General features: G+C 35.3%; 1 protein-coding gene across 6 annotated transcripts; it reads right to left on the bottom strand.

Moving 5' to 3' along the window:
* Window positions 1-1,881: 1,881 nt before the first annotated feature.
* On the bottom strand, window positions 1,882-18,106 carry LOC121249678 (LOB domain-containing protein 36-like). 6 transcript variants are annotated; one of them, XR_005937629.1, is made up of 5 exons: window positions 18,006-18,106; window positions 17,864-17,915; window positions 17,561-17,724; window positions 10,002-10,005; window positions 1,882-1,894 (listed from the first exon to the last, which is right to left on the bottom strand). XR_005937629.1 is itself a non-coding variant. In XM_041148452.1 (3 exons), exon 3 carries the CDS (start codon window positions 13,236-13,238, stop codon window positions 12,114-12,116), a length of 1,125 nt encoding a protein of 374 aa, XP_041004386.1. In that variant the 5' UTR covers window positions 13,239-13,254; window positions 17,864-17,915; window positions 18,006-18,091; the 3' UTR covers window positions 11,944-12,113. The 6 variants fall into 6 exon arrangements, 4 of the variants coding, with proteins under 4 accessions (XP_041004386.1, XP_041004362.1, XP_041004370.1 ...); XR_005937630.1 differs by having other exon boundaries at window positions 17,561-17,915; XM_041148452.1 differs by lacking the exons at window positions 1,882-1,894; window positions 10,002-10,005; window positions 17,561-17,724 and adding an exon at window positions 11,944-13,254 and having other exon boundaries at window positions 18,006-18,091.
* Between the last annotated feature and the right edge of the window lie 5,466 nt (window positions 18,107-23,572).

The following is a 23,572-nucleotide window of genomic DNA, read 5'->3' as shown; positions in this document are numbered from 1 at the left end:
TTGCAGCTGAGGTGCTACCAGTAGATCTCATTGCTACATTGAATGCAATTGAGTATTTCTCTAGAAGAGGAGGGGGCCAACTGGTAGTGTTGTTCATTTCTTTCCATTCCCATGCATTACAATATTGTTCTCCATGGATAGGCTTTGGAATTCATGGACAATCTGGTTTCTATAAAACCAAAGATTATCCATTGCAATTATAGGAAAAAGCTGGAATTTATGGATATTTGGAGCCAAAATTTGAAGATTATTCTCATGATCCAAGATATACAAAATCCAATCGGTGATATCACATCTTCTAATAAAAGAGATGTTTAACGGCCATGGGAATTTTCTCCAAAGGATTCTAGAATAAGCACAATCTAAGAAAAGGTTAGATGTTGTTTCTTCTGCAGATTTGTAGATTGGACAAAGCACTTGATCCTCATTAAGAGAAATGCATTTTTTCAACAAGGATCTTGTATGAAGGATGTTGTTAAGGACTAGAGTTTAAGCCTATCTTGAAGTTGCAAAGACCACAGTTTCTTCCAAGTTAAGGTTTGATGGAGAGGGTTAAGGCTGCTGTTTTGATTTACTAAAGCATAATATGCAGATTTGACTTAGAATTTCCTGAGAAATGGTGTACCCATTTTGGACTATCCCTTAAGTTAGGGAATTGAAATTGGGTGAGGGATTTTTTCAATTTCATTGACAGTTCCTTGAGAGAAAAGAGCTTGTAGAAGAAGAGTATTCCATCTTTTGGGTTCCTCAATAACTAATTTAGAAACTCTCAATTGTGGGTTCAGGATTATGAGAGATGATGATGGAATTGGAACTAGAGGGGACAGAGTGGGAATCCATGGATCTCTCCAAACTTTGCTGTTAACCCCGTTATTGATCTGCATACAAAGACTAGAGACTTTAGTCTCTTTGTTTTAATAGATCTCTCCAAAATTTGAAATTTGTTTGTTTAGCATAAATAGTCAACCAAGAGGAATTTTTCACATATTTTTCAATTAGAAGAGTCTTCCACACATTGGTGTAATTGCTAAGGAGATCCAACCAAATTTGCTTAACAGTGCTTTATTAAAGTGGGAGTTTAGTCTCATCTTGAGATCTCCCAAGGAGTTGGGTTTGCAAATTAAATTCCAAGACTTAGGAGTGAAGTTATGAGACTTTTTAGGTCAAAACCCCATCTAAACCTCATGAGAGATTTGTCAATTTTCTTTTAAATGGTCTTACAGATCACAATAATAGACATCATGTAAGTTGGAATAGAACTGGCTACTGATTTGATCAATTTTGTTCTACTTGCTTGGGATAGAAGTTTTGATTTCCACATTGCTAACTTCTTTTGAATTTTATCTAGGATTTCATTGTATTGATTGCTATTGAGGCTATCAAAAATTAGAGGCAGACCTAAGTATTTGATCCTGAGTAAAGAAGTTTTGAAATTTAGGGTCTCTTTGATGGGTTTGATAGTAGAAGTGGAAGAGTTTCTGCTAAATTGAATGGAAGATTTACCTTTGTTGGTCTTTTGCCTAGATCATAAAGAATAATTATCCTAACAATTAAGAAATGATTTTCATTGTGGATAGATGTTGTACCAAAGAGGATCAAGTCATCCGCAAAGAGAAGGTGGGTTATATAAGGCCCATTTTTGTTGATATTAATGCCTTGGATATTACCGCGTTGTTCCTCCTTGGTGATAAACCTAGACAACACTTCACTCCCTATGATAAACACGAAAGAAGAAAGAGGATCGCCTTACCTTAACCCTCTGGATGAATTGAAACACCCACATGGCTCACAATTGATGATCACTAAGAAAGAAACAATGGATATGCACATTTTTATCCAATTGATCCATTTGGAATGAAATTCTATGCATGCCATAACTGTCAACAAGAAATTCCTTGCAATCAAATGCCTTTTCCATATAGTGAAAGGCCTTTTTCATATCAATCTTAATAGCCATAAGACATTTACTACCTATTTTCATTTTTAGGTGATTGAATATTTCTTGAGCAACTATGGTATTCTCTTGAATCAATTTCTTAGGGATAAAAGCATATTGATGAGGAGAGATAAATTTGTTATAGACAATCTTTAGGCTACGTTTGGGTAGCCAACATACCTTAACACTTTCCAATTATTCTTGTACTATTGGAAATACTCCACATGCCAAACGCAATGAACCATCTTCATACCAAAATTTTTCCAAAAATCACTATAATATTTATCACTGTTATATATAAATAAAAATAAAAATCAATAATATTTATCACTATTATGTATAAATAAAAAATAAAATCACTATAATATTTATCACTATTAAATATAAATAAAAAATAAAATCACTATAATATTTATCACTATTATATATAAATAAAAAATAAAATCACTATAATATTTATCACTATTATATATAAATAAAAAATAAAATCACTATAATGTATAAATAAAAAATAAAATCACTATAATATATAAATAAAAAATAAAATCACTATAATATTTATCACTATTATGTATAAATAAAAAATAAAATCACTATAATGTATAAATAAAAAATAAAATTACTATAATACTTATCACTATTATATATATATAAATAAAATCATTATAATATTTATCACTATTATATATAAATTAAAAATAAAATCATTATAATATTTATCACTATTATATATAAAAATAAAATAAAATCACTACAATATTTATTAATATTATAAAATCACTATAATAAAATTACTATAATATTTATTACTAAAAATAAAATCACTATAATATTTATGGGACCCACACCTTTTTGAACTACCTATCCAAAAGTCAACAACTCAACATACTTCACACATTCAAACAACTCAAAATACTCTCAATGGGACCTACAAACTCACTTCAATCTCTACTCATAACTATTCACAAACATTCTCAATACTTCTCAGATATTCTCATAACCCAAACGTACCCTTAGTCTATTGGCAAGAATTTTTGCAATCACCTTGTAACAAACATTGCAGAGGCTTATTGGCCTGTCTTGGTGTACATCACTTGCAGATTTAGTTTTTGGGATAAGAACAATGTGTGTGTGATTCAACTCTTTTAGACTTTGCCCATTGGTAAAAAAGGTTTCTATTGCCCTGATAAAATCATCATTAACATATAGAAGAACTTGGTATTAAGATCCATGATAGTGAGCCTTTGTAATCTAGATTTCTGCTTCCAAAGTATTTCCTCCCTTTTGAGTTGTTCATTAAGGTAGATTTTTATACTCTCTTCAAGTTGAATAGGTTGAATAGAATTATCAGAAGGAACTTGGGTTTAAACCAAAGTTAATAGATGATTCAACTCTCTAATCTTGGTTTGAATATAGCCAAAGTGATCTTTGTTCTAGATTCTTAAAGTTTTTTTAACGACATTGAGTTTTTGATAAAGAACATAATTAGGGGGCCTGTTATGATCCTATCCCAAGCCTTTTTTACAACAACTAAGCTAGTAGGGTCCCTAGCCCAGAACTCTTCAAATTTGAAGCGTCTTGGAGGTTTTTTTCTTTTTTGAACCAATGGTATCCAAGAATAGGGGTGCATGATCCGAGGAATGGATAGGGGGATGAAAAATTTTTGCATCAGGAAAAAGAAGTGTTCATTTTGTGTTAGCAACTCTTCTATCTAGACTTTCACGAATGTGGAAGTTTCCATACCTCTTATTCGACTATGTATATTGTGGTCCTGAATAACTTAGGTTTGCAAGTCCATTTTAATCGATGAAAAATTTTAGACCACTAGGTTGTGAAAAGGAAGCAAAGGGTTTGCCACTAATTTTCTCATATTGATGAAGGATTGAGTTGAAATCTCTTAATCCTATAATGGGTCCAAGGAAGTTCATAGCTATAGTATTCAGTAGATTCCAAAAAGCTTGTTTATGATTATATTGAGTAGGACATTAAGAAAGAATGAGAAGCCAAGGTATATGAATAGGATCAAAATACACCAGATAAGTTATTACCTTACTAGATATATGCACAGGTTCGACATCCATTCTTGGAAGCCACAAAAAAAAAAAAAAAAAAAAAAACCCTCATTTCCTCTAAAGGAACATGCATAAAAAGGTAAAATTATAACCTATTCACAACACTACTAGTATTTACATAAGATAAAATTGTTTCCTTAAGTAAAATCATATCAGGTTGGTGAGACTTGATTTGAGCCCTTAGAGAGCGCATTGCAAAGGGTCAGGAAATCCCTCTACAATTCCAACATATCAATTTCATTTCTGGGTTGGTAGCAGGTTAGGCCATGCCAATTTCGGCAAAAAAAAAAAAAAAAGGTTCTGAGATTGAGTACTGTTACCGATGGGGACTTCCTTGAGATTATCCTAAGGGCATCACCTTGTGGTGAAGCACCCGTCTTCCATTTCTTCTTGGCCATTGAGGATGTTTTGTTGTTTCCTTTGGCCCTGATGATTGTTGCTAATGGTTTGTCTTCATCGATCTGTGCTTCTTCTCCAAATGAGTGATCCGAGATTTGAGCAGTGGGATTTTGATTGTTGGTACACGGCTGGAGATTTGCAACTCTCTTCTTCCATGGAACATCTTCCTCAGAGTGAGTTACTTCCCTCTTCCTAGGGTTACTTTGAGATTCCTAGGAGTCTTTGGTTAGGGGGGGGGGGGTTTCGAAGAATTGTTGGGTGGGATTTCTGGGATTATGAGAGATGGGGGTTGTGTCAGGAGGTAGGGATCTGAATGTTTTGTTAAAAGAAGAGTCTCAAGTGAAGTGATAGGATTTTGGGTTTGCTGGAGTTGAGTGTATGAGGAAAGGGGCTCAACTTGAGTTTTGGGCCCTTCTGTGATGGTGAGATTAAGACCACTTTCTTCTTTAAGGATAGTGGGCTTAAGTTTTGACTGGGCATTGGGCTCGATAATTTCTCAAACTGAGACAGAATTGTTTGTACACTGATGGGCCTGTAAACAAAGCACATAGGTCAATTGAGTCTTGCTTAGGGAAACTGAAGGGGATACGATTAGAAGTCTTCGAGCTTGAATTAAAGGCTGGGAACTCACGATGTGATTTCTTCAGATTTAGGGGAAAAGTCTTAATGGGGGGGGGGGGGGGGGGAGGGGGGAGGAATGACAAGTGGAAGGCTCAATGCTTTGAAGATTTGAAGATGTCAAATGGGGAGGGGGGGGGGATTTGGGTTATTGGCAATAAATGGGCTGCTGGCAATTATGGGGCCACCAGTTTATTAATGGCCACTGTTCATCTTCTTTGGCTTGCTCCCCTACGATATCTCCTCCAGTTTTTTGCTGACTTCTAGTGAATGAGCTCCATCATCCCATATATGGAATCCCTGCAAATATTTGTATTGTGTTGCTCCAATTTTCAGAAATGGAATAGTAGGAGCCCTTCTTAATAAACATTTTCTCTTTGCCTTTACGAAATGAATTTCTTGCATAAGCTTGATTTTTTTCTGGCTGATCTTCCATTTGTTCTCTGATGCGAATTGGAGGCAATGAGATTCTTTGGTATGTTTGTCCTTCGTTGGGATGTTGGTTCAAACTGAATGGATCATTTCTCCTATAAAGAGGATTTCCGGCTCTCATCCATGGCCTATATTGGGAGACTTCGGGTAGAATAGAGTATCTAGGGCAAGTTTGAGCAATGTGTCCCAAGCACCCACATCCATAACAGAAATCCAGGAGCCTCTCATACTTGATTAAAAAAAATTTCACTTCACAATTTGGTCGTGCCAAATCAAAACCTTCTAGGAGTGGTTTTTCAATTTTAATTTCAACTTTCATTCAAAGGTATCTTTTCAATGCTACTTCAAATATGGAAGCTTTATTCAATAAGATTACCTAACACCTTTTTTTTTTTTTTGGGGCATTCTGGTTTGTGAGCATTTCCATAGGAAGGGCATGGATTTGGACCCAAAAAATATAAAAATTAAAAGCAAGTTCATGTATACTAAGTCTCGATGGCCAGTGCCTTAACACCATATGGAATCCTTTAAAATTCCATGGATGATTAGCTAATACCTTTTATTTGTCTTGTTGGGTCGGGAATGTGAACATGAATGTGTTGGTGTCAATATCTTCAATTATAAAGCCCAAGATAAAACTCCAATTGGCTTTGATCGTTGCATGGAAGGTATTTTTGTTCAAAGGTTTAAAGGATATCAACTTGTCTACCAGTGTTAGATTGGAGAAATGATTCAAGGGACGTACCACTAATTCAAGTTGGAGATCGCTCCATGACAATGCTTCAATTTGGCTAATGAGCTTATCAATATCAGATTGCTTGGATGACATGTTGGTGGAGTTTGTGAGTCAATTGGTTGGTTTTTGGATGAAGGTCAATAGTGTAGGATAAAGGTGATTTATGGGAGGAAGAGGAGGAACATTGGAAGGTATACTACTAAGAGGGGAATAACTCACACGAGAGGCGGAGAGATCTCACTTAAAGAGAGTTGGTTTAGCCCTCCCGAACGGTTATCTATATTTACCAAGCTATGGTACCACGGGGGGACATATATCTCTCTTGTTGTGAAAATTCAATAATTTCATTAACCAAAAGAGATTGCCCCGTTTATGAAGAAAATAAAAAATAGGAGAGTATTCACATTCATGATCAAAACCCCTAATAAATGTCTAGCATTTGCTACTCAGGAACCTTCATATGAACAAGCATGCATAAAATCACAAACACAATAATCTATAAACATCCGTTTATACACAACCATGTATAAACCAGAAGTAGAAAGAAATAAAGAATGTGCACATCTCACAAAGCAAAAGGTGATGAGAAGAATTACAAGCAAAAGGGACATGAGGACACTGAATAACAACACTGTAGTATGTAGGAAATACAATGTAGCAACAAAAGTTTATGTAAAGCACAATGCAGCAGTAAAAAGAAGTAATGCAGTGGCACAAAAAAGCAAGGCACTAGAGGAAAAGTATTGGTGACAGATCACTCTCAAAGGCTGCACAAATTGCACATAATAGCATATAAAGTGATGAAATACATGTAAAGCAATACCTGACCCATGTAATTGCAGAAGATTACTTGTAAATCACAGGAAGATAAAAAGTTAACTTTAAGACTATTTCTTTTCAGTTTTCTGTAATATATAGCAGAAGTTTTTGTATCAATCGATGGATGAATGAGAATAAGATTTTCTCCAACATGTTGTTTCGTTTTGAGTTCTCATTTCACTTCTAACATGGTATTAGAGCAGGCAAGTTTTCCTGCTATGTTTCCTTAAGTTTGCAGACAAACTTCATTTCATAAGCCATGACATCCTCCTCTTCTTCTTCTCCCATTTCCCTTGCTGAGGACCCAAATAGTCCCTTCTTCTTACATCATAGTGACAATGCTAACACTATCATTATCTCATCTCCATTGACTGGTTCAAATTACATATCTTGGAGTAGATCATTGCTACTTTCTACTTCCATAAAAAACAAGTTGGGCTTCCTGGATGGCACCATTCCTACCCCTGGGCTGTCAGATCCTTCATGCATGTCATGGCTGAGATGCAACAATATTCTCCTTGCATGAATCCTTAATTCTGTCTCAAAAGATATTGCATTTAATGTATTTTTCATGACCTCAACTAAACAGGTTTGAGACAAACTTAAGGAAAGACTTGCACAACCTGATGAAGCTCGAATTTATCACCTCCAACACAAGCTTAATGGCATTGTTCAAGAACATCTCTCTGTAAGTGATTACTTCACACAGCTTAATGCTATATGGGAAGAGTTACATAGTTATAGACCTCTTCCTTGTTGTTCTTGTGGAAAGTGTACCTATGATGCTTTGAAAAATGTTGGTAAGGTCTAACAAGGAGATTATGTGTTTAAGTTTTTAATGGGCTTAAATGGCAGCTATGATTTTGTAAAAGGACAGATCATTTTGCTAAGTCCCTTGCCTTCATTGGACAAAACTTTTTCATTAGTTTTACAAGAGAAAAGACAAAGGCAAGCAAGGAACACTGCGTTACCATCTCAGAACCTTCTACTCTTCTTGCTTACCAAAACTTCCCAAAGAAAAAGTAAAAGTCAGATTACCACATCACCTCATGAAGCACTTGCTCCAAGTGCCTCTCAACTGAACCTCTCTCAAGCACAAGCATAACACATCATGGCTCTTGTCAATGCTCAATTCCTTCAACTGGACTTGGGACAGACCAAGCCAATATTGGCTACTCCTGCTCCTACCAAACTAGACACTTTTGAGACCAGCTCCTCGACCAAACCTTACCCAAACTTAGCAGGTAATCATCACTGCCTTTCCACTCTTTCCATACTTGCTGATCATTCTCATCTCAGTACTGTGAATCACTACAAACACGATTTATCCTCTCACCATAAGCACTCTGCTATTTATAACACAACATGTATCATGGACACAGGAGCCACTGATCACATAGTGTGCTCTACCTCCTTTTTTGACAATTCCTTCTCTTGCATACAAGCCTTTGTACAACTCCCAAATAACACAAAGGCTCAAGTCATACACATAGGCACTGTTAAACTTTCAGACTCACTGTTTTTAACTGATGTCCTATGTGTGCCCTCATTTACATTCAATCTTATCTCAGTTTGTAAGCTCATTCAAGACTAGGTACATGCCTATTTTTCTTAAGTGTGCTTCATACAGGCCTTCTCTTCATGGATGACGATTGGAGTTGCTAAGGTTCGTGCTAACCTGTATTATCTACTGCCTTGTTCCCATGACAGCAACATCAATCATCCTTCAACTCTCTCCAATCAAACTCGAGTCAATCAAGCTATCATACAACATGATTTTGATCTATGGCACTTTAGATTAGGACATTTATCTTCACAAAAAATGAATTTAATTAATTCTCATGTACCTAATGTAAAGTCCAAGAATCAATCTCATTGTAAAATATGCCATTTGGACAAAAAAAAAACATCTTTCCTTTCCGTCAAGTGTATCTACTAGTTCATTTCTTTTTAACTTAATACACTGTGATTTATGGGGGCCATACTCTCAAGCATCACTCCAAGGTTTTCATTACTTTTTAACTATTGTAGATGATTATTCCAGAGCTACTTAGATTTTTCTGATGAAACTGAAATCAGAGACAAGATCTATCTTGCAATCATTTTTTCAATTCATACACACTCAATTCAATTGTAAAGTTAAGAAAATTAGGACTGACAATGACCTTGAATTCGATACGGTTGATTTCTACAAAGACCATGGTGTTATTCACCAAAGTCCTATGTGTATACCCCTCAACAAAATGGTGTTGTTGAGAGGAAACACCAACATCTCTTAAATGTGGCCCGAGCTCTTATCTTTCAAGTTGCATTGCCTACCCAATTTTGGGGAGATGCAATTATATCATCAACAGAATACCTACCCATCTTCCTATGCACACCTTCGTGTTTTTGGATGCCTTAGTTATGCTAGCACCACTAAACACCACAGAACTAAGTTTGAGCCACGAGCTAGGCCTTATATTTTTCTAGGATACCCTACAAATACAAATGTTACAAGCTCTATGACATAGAAACTCATTTCACCTTCATTTCTATGAATCTAATCTTCCATGAACTTGTCTTTCCGTTCCAATCTTCCACCTGCATTCCCTCTTCTCATTCCTCTATGGACATTCATTCTTCATTTCCTCAAAATCTGGTCCTACCTCCTGTACCACTAGATGACTCATTCACACCCTCTCCCATGTTATAATCTGCTGACTCTTTCAACCCCTCTCATTCCCATCCTGTTATACAATTTGAAACACTTCATCCTGAAACACTTGTTACCTCCTTTGATTCAACTCCTCTTTCATCCCATCCTCATGAGCTGCACACCACCCCTCCTCCTCGAAGGTCCACTAGAGAAAGACATCAACCTACCTATCTCAATCAGTACCACTGTCAGATAGCAGCATCCCAACCCCTCTATACTTCATCCACCCCACCTTCAACACTTCATCCACTCCATCATCACCTGACCTACAAATATCTCTCCCTATCCCACCAATCTTTTTTTGTTTCTCTCTCATTGTTTTCTGAACCCAACTCCTATAATGAAGCTGTCCAATTTAAGTATTGGCAGGTTGCTATGAATACTGAACTCGGTGCCTTAGAAAAGAATACACTTGGACTGTGACTTTTCTTCCCCCCAACAAAACTGCAATTGGTTATAAATATGTCTTCAAAGTGAAACTCAAATTTGATGGTTCTCTTGAAAGGCACAAAGTAAGGCTTGTAGCAAAGGGGTACACTCAAAGAGAGGGTTTTGACTTCCAAAGACCTTCACTCTAGTTGTTAAACTCACCCCAATTCATGTCTTCCTCGCCTTAGCATCCATTCAAAACTGGTTTTTATCTCAAATAGATGTTCATAATGTTTTTTTACATGAGGATCTTGATGAGGAAATTTATATCGACCTACCATCTGGCTACAGCATTCACGGAGAGGAGGTTGGGGGGGGGGGGGGGAGAAATTAGTTTGCAAGCTGAATAAGTCCATCTATGGACTTAAACAAGTATCGAGGCAATGGTTTTCAACGTTCTCTAATTCACTCACTGTCATTGGATTTCATCAATCCAAATCTGACTATTCATTATTCACTAAAGTGAGTCAAAAGGGATTCACAGCACTCTTATTGTATGTGGATGATATCATAATAGGAGGCAATTCTCAAGAAGAAATTGATTTGCTTCAAGCTTACACTTATAGCAAATTCAAAATCAAAGACCTTGGACCCCTCAAATACTTCCTAGGACTAGAGGTTGCAAGGTCATCAGCTGGAATCAATATCTGTCAAAGGAAGTATACCCTTGAAATCTTGAAAGATTCAGGGTTACTTGGCACCAAAACAGCCTCCACACCCTTTGAATTGAATTACAAACTGAGCCATACCACAAATGAAATTTTGCAAGACCCTACAGCCTATAGAAGGCTCATTGGAAGGCTCATGTACTTAACCATTACCAAACCAGACATCACTTATGCTATAAATATTCTAAGCCAATTTATGGACAAACTTTCACAAGCTCACTTACACTCAACTTATAGAGTTCTCAGGTATCCCAAATGATCCATAGGCCAAGACATTTTGCTATCATCAAGGTCGTCTCAACACTTGAAAGCATATTGTGATTCTGATTGGGCTGCTTGCCCCGAGACTTGGAGGTTTATTACATGTTTTTGTATATTCATTGGAGATTCATTGATAAGTTGGAAATCAAATAAACAAGTAATTGTTTCTAGGTTTTTAGCTAAGGTAAAATATAGAGCATTAGCCTCTACAAGCTGTGAAATCATATGGCTCCTTGGTTTGTTAAAAGAGTTCAATATCAACCATGCACAATCTGCTCTCTTATTCTATGATAACCAAGCAGCCATCCATATCACAAAAAATCATATCTTCCATGAAAGGACTAAGCATATAGATTTGGACTGCCATTTTGTTTGAGAAAAAATCCTGGCTGGAATCATCACCCCTGTCCACATAGCCTCAAAGTTCTAGTTGGAAGACATCTTCACCAAGGCCTTGTCAGTTTCTACCTTTCAGTTATTATTGTCCAAGATAGGGATTCTTAACATCTATATCTTGAGGGGGAGTCTCACGAAGCAAAAGGTGATGAGAAGAATTACAAGCAAAAGGGAAATGAGGACACTAAACAACAACACTGCAGTATGCAGGAAATACAATGCAACAACAAAAGTTGATGTAAAGCACAATGCAGAAGCAAAAAGAAGTAAAGCAGTGGCACAGAAAAGCAAGGCACCAGAGGAAAAGTATGTGGCGACAGATCACTTTCAAAGACTGCACATATTGCACAAAATAGTAGATAAAGTGATGAAAGACATGTAAAACAATACTTGACCCTTGTAACTGCAGAAGATTACTTGTAAATCTCTAGAAGATAAAAAGTTAACTTTAAGACTTTCTTTTTTGTTTTTGTAGTATATATAGCAGAAGTTTTTGTATCAATCGTTGGATGAATGAGAGTTAGATTTTCTCCACAATGTTTTTTCATTTTGAGTTCTCATTTCACTTCTAACAGCACATACGTACCTAGAATGAAAATCGACTTGATGAAAAACGGGAATGTGCTTAAAGGGATTCGGTGAAGAAAAATCAGTAGTACAGACCAACAGTACTACTCTTCTTGCTATCAACCTCAGGCTGCTGCACGATTTGCTTGCCTTTTTTATGTGCTTGTGCCTGTTGTTGTTGGAGCAAGAGCTGCGCCTCAAGTTGATGGTGGTGATCAGAAGGGTCGTGATGTTCCCCTTGCTGCAGTTCAATTTCGAAAAGGTTCTCATATGCGCCCAGAGTTAACGAAGGCGGCATAGCAGCATTCATCTGGTTGAACCCACTAGCAGTGACCGAACTGCCCGCTAAGGCCGCTGGGTCGATTAATCCACTGTTGAACATTACAAGCTCTGGTTGTTGCTGGTCCGGGTGCAGATGCATATGCTGCAGCAGTTGTTGCTGCTGCTCATAAGCCAGTAAAAGTTCCTGTTGCGCTGCCGCAGCCGCAGCCAAAGCCGCTGCCAATTGCTGTGCCTCAAATAACTGATATTGGTGGTGCTGGTGCTGGGGATGGGGCCGGGGCTCGCGAATCACCAATGCCCCACCACGCGTCGGAGCCCTGATAGGAATCCCAAGCATTGGCGACATGTTGTAGGGTAAAACTGCCGAGGACGAAGGATTGCCCGGGTGCTGCTGTTGGGGTAAATCAACCGAGGACGAAGGATTGCCCGGGTGCTGCTGTTGGGGTAAAACAGCCGAGGACGAAGGATTGCCCGGGTGCTGCTGTTGGGGTAAAACAACCGAGGACGAAGGATTGCCCGGGTGCTGCTGTTGGGGCATATACCCTATCCCCGGGTACTGTTGCACAACGGGGAGCATTGCGGCCTGCGGCCCAATGTAGCTGGCAAGCTCTCTCCTGGCATGGACAATATCATTTTGAATCTGTCTCATCCTATGCTGAAGCATGGAGACGAGGCCAACGCAACCATACACCGGGTCCAGCAGACGAGTTTCTGCCTCGTATGCCAACGATTTTACGGCGTCCTCGCGCTGCGAGGGGTGGAGCTCGTTGAGAAGCTTGCTCACGTTACAGGCGCCAAAGACCTTGTGTATGTTTGCGAACTTCTGGGTCTGGTCCGGCGGGAAATAGGGTGCGAACGAGCACTCCTGCGTGCACTTCCTCCTCATGCACTTGCACGCTGCGCAGGGAGAGTTCGAAGACGACATCTTGCCTCTCAAAATCCTTTAAGACGAATAAGACCTATATACATGATTCAAAAGAGATTAACTTCAAACAGGATTAGGTGAATAAATGAATTTTACACCCTCCAATCAAACATTTACACGTGAGCATTTTAAGAGAAGAACAATAGAACCCCTCACAGGCAAATCCCACTTTCTCTTTCTCCCCTCTACCCTTCCCCCTCGTTCTCTCTCTTTCTCCCCCTCTCTCCTCTCTCTTTCTCTATTTTTTTCTATGGCGACTGATTTTTGGCATATGCATCCAAATTTTTGTGCTTTTCTTTATGAATTTGAAAACGTTTATGGATAGACAGCAAAAACCCAAAAAAGATTGAAGCACCAACAAATGCCCAAACCCATCGTCATGGAATTAACCATCTTCTTTTTCTTCCTCAAAGAAGCTATATATAAAGTTGCTATGTTCTACTCCCAGCAAGAAGAGAAAAAAAAAAAGAAAAACAAGAATTCACACTGCTATAAATGTTCTACTCCCAGCAATAAGAAAAAAAAAAAAAACAAGAATTCGCACTGCTATAAATGTTCTACTCCCAGCAAGAAGAGAAAAAAAAAACAAGAAGAATTCGCACTGCTATAAGTGTTTTACTCCCAGCAATAAGAGAAAAAAAAAAACAAGAATTCGCACTGCTATAAATGTTCTATTCCCAGCAATAAGAGAAAAAAAATTAAGAATTTGTACTGCTGTGTTCTGCTTGCAGCCTTGAGAGGAAAAAAATAAACCTTAGCAATGGCAGAGCGAGGAGAGAGAGCGCACTAGAAAGAAGAGAGAGAGAGAAGGGAGAGAGAGCGCGACGAGAGGAAAGAGAGAAAAAGGAAAATGAGATTTACTTACATGTTTGTAGTTCTATTATTGTTCACTTGAAATACTTACGTGTCAAAATTCTATTAAATGGTGTAAAAGTCCGTAACTCACCCGTCCGGCCCTAACCTCTCCCCAAACAAAAAGACAAGACGAAATTCTTTAATGAACGCAACGGGATTGTAATAAGCTTACGACCTTTTTATTATTTACAATTATTTATAATGTATTTATTTTTTTAATAATTTATTTTAAATATTTTTTAGATAGTGATAAACTTATTATTCTATTACTACCTAAGTATATTTTAAGTTTTTTTTTTTATTTTTTTTATCATTTTTTAACATAATTAATCATTAAAAAAAATTAAAATATATATATAAATTTACTAATTCTTACTTTCTTAATTATTAAGTAAAATAAAAAATTAAAAAAAATAAATAGAAAAAGAGTAGTAGATAGATAGTAATAAAGTAGTAAGCCTATCATTAATTCGTATTTTTTTTTAGCATCCTTAATTATTAAGAAAAAATTTAAAATATATATAATTTTATTAATAGTCACTTCCTTAATTATTAAGTAATATAAAAAATTAAAAAAATTAAATATAAAAAAGTAATAAATAAATAATAGAAGATTAATAATCTTATTATTGTCTTAATAATAATAATAATAATAATAATAATGCTAATAATAATCAAGAGGAAGCCATCGGAAATAGGAATCACGTAGATAAAACGAAAGGGCGAAGTGGGCTTGCTTCTATTAAAGATATGGATAATGTTGTAGAAGGTACAGCTCGCGACTGAATAATAGCAGAAATCCAAATGACAAACCAGCTCTCCAACAATTCATCAACTAAACCTAATTAAATCTCAATAAATTAGTAGTTCGTTTATTATTTCAATACGGCCCATTAAACCTTTTTTAGGTCAATAAAATTATCCATGTTCAAACCTTAGAGATGTGAGCTAAGTCGTTACAATTTCTCCTCCTAATAAAAGTTCTTTCTTTGGAATTTGCTAGTACCTCAATTAAAACCTATATACTTGTTGGCGCATCATTTCTATGTCTCTTTTACTCCTTGATTATTTAATTGAACCTAATATTCCAAAATTTCAAATCGATATTTGGTCTTATTGTCAACCATCATACATCTTGAGACTCAATTCAAACCTCAAAATAGAACCCTCAACAATAGGTTCAATTAAAAACTTAATGATTTAACCCAATAATTAGCAAATAAAATTCTCCACATAAAATAATAATCTCAAATAAATAGTGACCTAGAACTCTCCAAAGTTTAGATCCTAAGTCTTACGACTCGTAATAGGTGATAGAATAGTGTTACGTATATATTGTCCACCAGTTATCATTTAATACCATACACTGTATATAAATTTATGTCATAACTTCAAACATGTTAAATGCATTCCTAATTTCCTCAAATAAAACTACACAATATATAAAACTTTTTTCCTCATGAACAAGATGCACCATCAATCTTAAAACAAAAGCTTCCTAACCTCACATTTAGAAACTTAATTCCATATGTCATACGTTAAAGCTCTTTCACGTGGTAGGTGCATTTTGACATGCTTGTGTCTAAACACTTTTCATTAAAATAATACAGCAGTAACAGTTAAAAAAAAAAGACTTACTGCAGAGCAAGATATGCATTGAGGAGACTTTGACCTAGATTTTCATTTTCTTCCTTTTTTATTTTCCACAAAAAAAATTCTTTTCTTGGATTTTTTTTTTTTTTTTTGTGAAATATTTTCCTCTCTTTTATTTTGAAAAGTCTACAGAATCTTTTGACATGGGCTCTGATACCAACTGTAATACACTGTCCCCAAAAGTCATTTTTAAAAATCTCAGGAATACAGTGTGCTACTAAACTCGACTTAAATCTTTTCTTCTTAGCGAAGCGCCAAATATAAAAGGTTCTATATATAAATGTCAATTTTTATTAAAGACTTAAAAACCAAAAGAGAGTCTACAGAAGCACTTATTAAAATCAATAAATTCTAATGTGCTTATCAAGAATAACTTATTAAACTGAAAATCATAAAACTTGTCATAAGCTTTCTAAGCCTCTGCCTTGCCTCCTTGGGCCAAGTCATATCTTGCATCTCCATTCTCATAAAGATCATTTCCTAGGGTGGTTAAAATATAAAAACATACAAAAATAAATTGAATAGTCAATAAGCAACATATCATGCTGTAAACATAATATTAATAAAGAGTTTTTTGAAAACATGCATACTAATCGTTACATACGTAAATAACATGAACACGAGCATGAACCTGATATGTGCAAGAAATGCATTGACTTGTATTTTACTTTCATAGGTTGATACCCATTATTGACCCTCATGAGTTAGGACTAACAAATCTTAAGTAGATTTCAATTCTACTGTGGCCGCAACTTGTGGAATCCATACATAAAGAAGACACTATGGGTGCATTACCAGCGTGTACAAACTAGCAATACAATATGCCCATAACATATGTGTTAACGTCGTGTTTCGCATACCTTTGGGCCAGGCTCTAATTACTTAGGTCTTCACAACAAACCTTGCACAGAGAAGAATGTAATGTGGCTTTAAGATGGTTGCCTAGGAGTCGGGGAGCCTCTGATGTCAAAGTCAGTAAGTGTTCTTAGAGTATAGTAAATAAGTAAAAAAATCTAGGGATTAGAGAGAGTTTCCTCGTACATGAGATCATCTATTTATATTACAGGTTTGAAAGTAGATCATGCCTGCTTTCATGAAGTTCGGGTTTTCATACTATTCACTTTGTCAGAGTCTTTAAATGCGGTGTGGCTTCTGTGTCGGCTTCATTATTATGGAGTGTGACTGGATTTGTAGTGTTATTAATGGGGGGTGGCTTCCTGAGCCCCAATCTGGTTTATGTCAGTCGTTGATACTCTGATGCCAATAAATCGAGGGTCCTCCGTGTTTCTCGTGTATTTTAAGCATATTCTATTCTCGAGAGAGGCTGCCATTGTGTCAGGCCGAGTTGTCTTGTCGACTAGAAGGCGTCTCTCCCTAGTTGACGGTTAGCTCCTTACTTGGGTAAAAACCCCATTGGGTTGGGTTTCTGGGTTGAGGCCTCGTGGGCCTTTCCAGACGGAAAATTCTCTTTAAAATATGGTATTGTCTTCATATTATAACATAGACCATTACGTATCTTAACATTCACATTTCATTATAATCATACATGCATACTTTTTTATCATATCATAGATTTCCAGTGAAATCGTGTCTTATCATATCATAGATTTCAAATGAAATCGTAAGTCTGTATAAAATGTCATGATACATATTTTCTTACATAAAATCATGATCTTTCATAAATCTTTTTATGTATAACTCTTCGCATAAAATCATGACTTTTCATAAAGAAATCATGATTTTATAAAGGGGCTTCCAATGGAGGGTGTACATGCATAATATGTTTATAAAAAACTTGTCATTTACCGTACAACGCAAAAATGAATCCACCTATTAAGAGATATTTGGACGAGGAGAGTGCAACATACAACAAAAAGAGCAATAGGATCTCCAAAATTAGGTTGCTGGTGGCCTTGTGGCTTTGTGTAAAGTCTTACAAGCCCCATTCATAACCAGATTCACAACCAATTACACAAATCTACAATAAGAAAGCAGTTTCCATTAACCTAACTCTAATAGGAAGAGGCAACAAATATAGATCAATCCACTGCACTTTGAAATCAAATAAGCAAGAAAAAAGGCAAAAGTTAATTCTAAAAAAAAAAAAAAAAACTCACTCTAATTTAGTGATAGGGCACACAGATTTTTTGTTTAATTAGCCTCGAGACCCTAGAAAAATTTCAAAGAAAATAAAAAATCAAAAGAAAAGAGAAGACAACGGGAGAAGAAAGAGAGAAGATGAAGGGAGAAGAGTCTTACCAGGTCCCTAGAAGAGAGAGAGAGAGAGAGAGAGAGGTCGTGCAATGGGATCCTGAGAGAGAGCCAAGGCGACTCTGGGGGGGAAGCCAAAGGCCTAAAACTTGTGGGTCGGGTTGCCGTTTTGGCCCTTTTGGGATGAGCTTTTAGGTTTTTTTTTCCCTATACCCTAAATCAAACCCTAAACTAAACCTTAAATCAATTTTAATATTTGTTTTAACCATAAGTTTTTTTATTTATAGTTTTATAAATTTCGGCTGATTAGTTTCTGTAATGCGATCTATAAAGTTTTTGCTAAGTTGATTGTCAACAGATTAGCACAACTGCTAGACAATATGATATCACCGGAGCAGGAAGCCTTTGTTAAAGGTCGAAGTATTTTTCAAAACATTTCTTTCACTCAGGAAATGCTTAAATTATTACATCGGAACGCTCGGGGTGGTAATGTTTTTATGAAAATTGATATGTCAAAGGGGTATGATAGGGTGAATTGAAGATTTTTGTTGCATGTGCTACACAGTTTTGGTATCCCGGAATATTTTTGTGTCTTGATTAAAAATTATGTTACAACGTCATGGTTCTCGATAATGTGAATGGTACATTCAAAAGTTTTTTCAAGTCTAAGAGAGGACTTAGACAAGGGGATACGCTCTCGCCATATTTATTTATAATTATGGAGGAGGTCCTTACGAAGTTCATAAAAAAAAAAGTGACTGAAAAGAAAGTTCATTAGTTCTCCCATCCAATAAATTCTCCAATGGTTTCTTATCTTTTATATGTTGATGACATAGTACTGTTTGCAAATGCTTCAAAAGGAACAATTAGATGCTTGATGGATGTTTTGAAGCAATATGAGAGATGGACAGGTCAGAAGGTTAATTATGAGAAGTCGGCGATTTATTTTTCTAAGAGATTGTCCTCACAGAGAGTAATTGAGATTCGAAGGGTGATTGGTTTTGTGCATGGTGAGTTTCCTTGTAAATACTGGGGGGCACCGATTGTGGATGGAAAGTTGACAGCAAGGCATTTAGATTATTTAGTAAAGATAGTTGAAAATAAGTTGGAAGGATGGAAGAGTCGATTATTGTCACAAGGAGGAAGACTCATTCTTTTACGACATGTAATTTCGAGTATGCCAATTCATTTGATGTTAGTAGTCCAAATGTCGAAATTAGTGATCAAGAAGTTACAGAGTTTATTTTGAGGTTTTTTCTGGGGAGAAAATGATGGAAAGGGGAAGAGAAAATGGAAGGTGTGGAATAAAATGTGTGTTCCAGTGGAGGAAGGGGGACTGGTATTAGGAAGTTGGGGAAAGTGTAATGTTCATTATTTCACAAATTTGGGTGACAACTGTTGACGCAAAATAGTTTATGGGCGAGATTTTTTTAAGCCAAATATGTGAAGAATAAGCAGCTGAGTTTGTGCTTAGGGAGAACATCAGGTTCTAGTTTTTGGCAAAAAGTCGTGGAGAGGATTCCTTTTATTTTAGAAAATTTTCAAGTGGAAAGTAAATGAAGGTGACTTATTTTTCTGGTATGACAAATTCTTAGATGGGGGTCCTTTATGTGACCTTGTGCAGCAGATAGAATTTCTTAAGATTTGAATTAAAGAGCTGGTGATTAATGATCTCTAGGATATTGGAAAGTTGCAAGAAATGGTAGGTCCTCAATTGGTGACACATGTTATGGAGACTGTTAAGAATTTGAGTAATAAGAAGGATTTGTTAATTTGGCTTCCAGATAAAAGTGGTGCTTTCTCCACAAAGTCGACGTGGGATATCCTTCGAGTGAAACTAACAAGGAATGATTGGTATCTATGGGTTTGGAATAAGCTGCTTCCGAAAAAGATGTCGTTGTGTATGTGGAAGGCAATGTTCAGGTGCCTTAGTGTGGATGAGAAAGTCCAAAAGGTTGGTATATCACTAGCCTCATGTTGCGACTGTTGTAACAGGGGTCAAATTGAAGACTTAGACCATGTTTTGGGTAGCAGGCAGTTTGCAAGATCTGTGTGGTGCAAGGTCTCGGCTGAATTAGCTATTACGTTTGAGCCTCAATAGCGGTGGTGTGATAGGGTCCATGCTTGGTTTAATCGAGCATCTCGGCAGTCACAAATGGGGACGTTAATGGGATTAATTCCTGTTATTGTAACATGGAGACTGTGGAAGAGGAGATGTACAGCTTGGATGGAGGGTAAATATGAGAATTTGGAAGTGGTTTGGAGTTCAGTTAAATACTAGGCTCGGTATGTAGTTGAGAAAACAGCAAAGGTGAAAAAGTTGTCTAAGGGAGATATGGATATTCTGAGAAGGCTAGATGTTAAAATTGTAGAAACATATCGAAAAAGTTGTTCGCTGGTCTGTGCCTAGCCTGGGAAGATTTAAGTTGAATATTGATGGAAATAGTTTTGGTAATCCTGGAGAAGGAGGTGGAGGAGGGTTTTGAGTGATGATAGAGGAAAGCTGATATTTGCTTTTTCAAAGTTTTTTGGTTATTGTGCTAATAATGAAGTTGAGCTCAGAGCAGTGCTAGAGGGATTGATGTTATGCAAACAGATGGGTTTTATGAAGATTGATATTGAATGCAATTCTTTGGTGGTTGCTAATTGGATTGTTGACAAGAACTGTACAGTTTGGTACATTTGGGATTTTTGGGACAAAGTAGTGACTCTTTCAGATGATTTTGATTACTTTATTAATTATTGCTTTAGGGAAGTAAATAGCATTGCTGATCTGATGGCAAAATCTGGTGCGCGAGGGGAGAATAAGGTCGTCCGTAATGTTGGCCTTTTGGATATAGAAATAAGAGGCTTGTATAGATTGGATATGTTGGATATGGCTTATATACGGGATTAGTCTGGTGCATTAGTAGTCTGGTTGGTGGGTCTTTAGTTTTATTAATTTTTTGGCTGGTTGATTGATTATTTGGTTATTGGTTGTAATAAGTTGGTTGTTTCTTGGATACTTGGGTTTTGGTTTTTTGATGAATATGGTAACCCCGAGTATATAAGTTGTAACCACAGTATTCTTCTGCCATAGGTGAGGGTTTTTTAATAAACTTGGGACGGGGTCGTTATGTGTGGGGCTAACGGCTCTTTAAGGAAAAAAAAAATTTTCTTTTAGCACTAAATTTAATTGTTAGTATTAATTATTAACAATTATTATTTAACTAGTGTCTAGTTACATGTTATTACAATAACATATTATTATATTAGTTTCTAACTTATTTCTAACTTAATTATATACTAGACTTAATATTATATGTTATTATACATTAGGATCCATGTTATTATACATTAGTATTTATACATTAATATTATATGTTATTATACATTAGTGTTATATGTTAGTAATAGTATGATGTTTACATATATTAAACTACTATTAGTCAATTTAATCTATTTATATTATAATATAAATATATTATTTTAAAATAACTAGTTCATACTAGTATATTATTGAATTTAACTAACTATAAAAGATGTAGCTATATAAAATTTATATGATTAATATATATAAAAATACATATATTTTTAAAACATATGTACAATATCAGAGTGAGAGTCAGATGCGGAGTTGGAGAGCAAAGCCGGAGTCAGATTTTTAAATTTTTGCTCCGTCCTAATGCCCATCTTGTCAATTAGGAAAGAATAAAAAGTTAGCATTTTCTTAATCTCATTGTATCTCTACTTTACCACTCGAACTTATCTACGCTGATGTATGGTCTTGCTTAGTTCCATCTCTAAGTGGTTGTCGTTACTATGTTATTTTTATATATTGATGATTTTTTTTTATTCGCATGGTTGTATCCCATTCATAAAAAACTTGATGTGTTGTCTTGCTTTATTAAATACAAATTCGTTGAAAACTAATTTTTGACTAAAATAAAGCAATTGGAAAGTGATGGAAGTGGAGAATACATGTCTTGACAGTTTAAAGTAATTCTTGAAACTAATGGTATCTATCATAGATGGACTTGTCCTCAAACACTTGAATAGAATGGTGTATCTGAATGCAAGCACATACATATTATGAAAGTCGGTCTATCTCTCATTGCACAATCACACCTCAAATCAAATTTCTGAGTTAATGCCTTTCAAATAGCCATACACCTGATCAATCGACTCCTTACTTCGGTGCTTAGCAATGTCTCTCCATTTTGCAAGTTATTTGGCCATAAAATTGATTACCAATTCCTACGTGTCTTTGGTGTGCATGCTACCCTCTTCTTAGGCTTTACCCTCTTCATACGCGCTCCTTTTATTCTCATCCCTCTAAGTAACTAATAAGACATTATGTATAAAATTTTAAATTCTTTATCTTAAAGATATTTAATGATTGATAGTAATGTTGCATTGTATAGTATGATTAAAGTGAAATGAGATGGTGGCATATGACATAACTCATCACATAAAACCATAAAACTCTATTTGCAAGAAAATGTGCTAATATGTTAAATTGAAAAAATATTTTTTTTTTTTTTAAAAAGGAACATTATTAAGGTTTTTTTTTTTCAAGTATAGCGACTTAATAGACCTCATATTTGAATACGACCATGTATTCGTTATAAACTATTAGTATTAACCGATGAATTATTCTATTATCAAATTAGTGTGTAAAATATATTATCTACATCACTAAAATTGTAAAATTTGATTTATAAAATTTAAAATTTAAAATTTATCTTCTAAATCAAATTATGTCAGGTAAATTGTGTGTGGTGTAGAGACCTTAAAATAGAAATAATCTTAAAAGAGTGCATATATGTGGACAAAATGAATGTGGATTGATTTTTCATGCAAGAAATTTTGTAATTATTTTTAGACATTGATTTTCATGCAACAAAAAGTTTGTAATTATTTTTAGACACAAGATATTTCTTGCTTTCTTTGAGAAGTTGGACATTGTTTCAAAACAGAGAATATCTAAAGTAATTATGTAGTATATAAGGACTTTAAAATTCTAGATTTGAAAAAAAATCATTTTATTTTCTTATATATGTATATATAAGAGTACATTTTTCACATTATGTAAATGATAAAATTTGATTTATAATATTTAAGTTTTAAACTTATATTTTAAATTAAATTATATAAATATGTTAAGGTCTCGTTTTGTGATAATTAGATGAGATGAGATGTGTTATGAAAACAAACAATGCCTAAATATACTTTATTCACTGACTTAAAATAATATATTTTACAATGGAGTATTGCATCTAGGGCTGTAAACGAATCAAGTTGACTCAAATTCAAACAATGGTACTCGAGCTCGATTAACATGTGTGATCTCTTGAACTCGGCTCGAAGTTGAATAAAACTTGAATATCCTTGTTTGAACTCGGTTCGTTAACTATTAATGTTGTTTGAATTCGACTCGAGCTTGACTAAAAAAAAAACAAACGACTCGAACTCGATTTTTTATTTTGAAATTTTTTAATCTTATCTTTTGATTAATAAAAAAATTTTAAATAAAAAAAAATTTCAAACCATTTAACTATTCAACTAAATAATTTTGATTCAAAATTCTCGTGGTATAACTTTTTTATAAAAGTAACTTATAGTTATAAATTAAA

Source organism: Juglans microcarpa x Juglans regia, chromosome 1D, assembly GCF_004785595.1.
Source record: "Juglans microcarpa x Juglans regia isolate MS1-56 chromosome 1D, Jm3101_v1.0, whole genome shotgun sequence".
NCBI lineage: Eukaryota > Viridiplantae > Streptophyta > Magnoliopsida > Fagales > Juglandaceae > Juglans > Juglans microcarpa x Juglans regia.
Note: the sequence above shows the minus strand (reverse complement) of the source record. Positions and strands in the feature narration are given on the sequence as shown.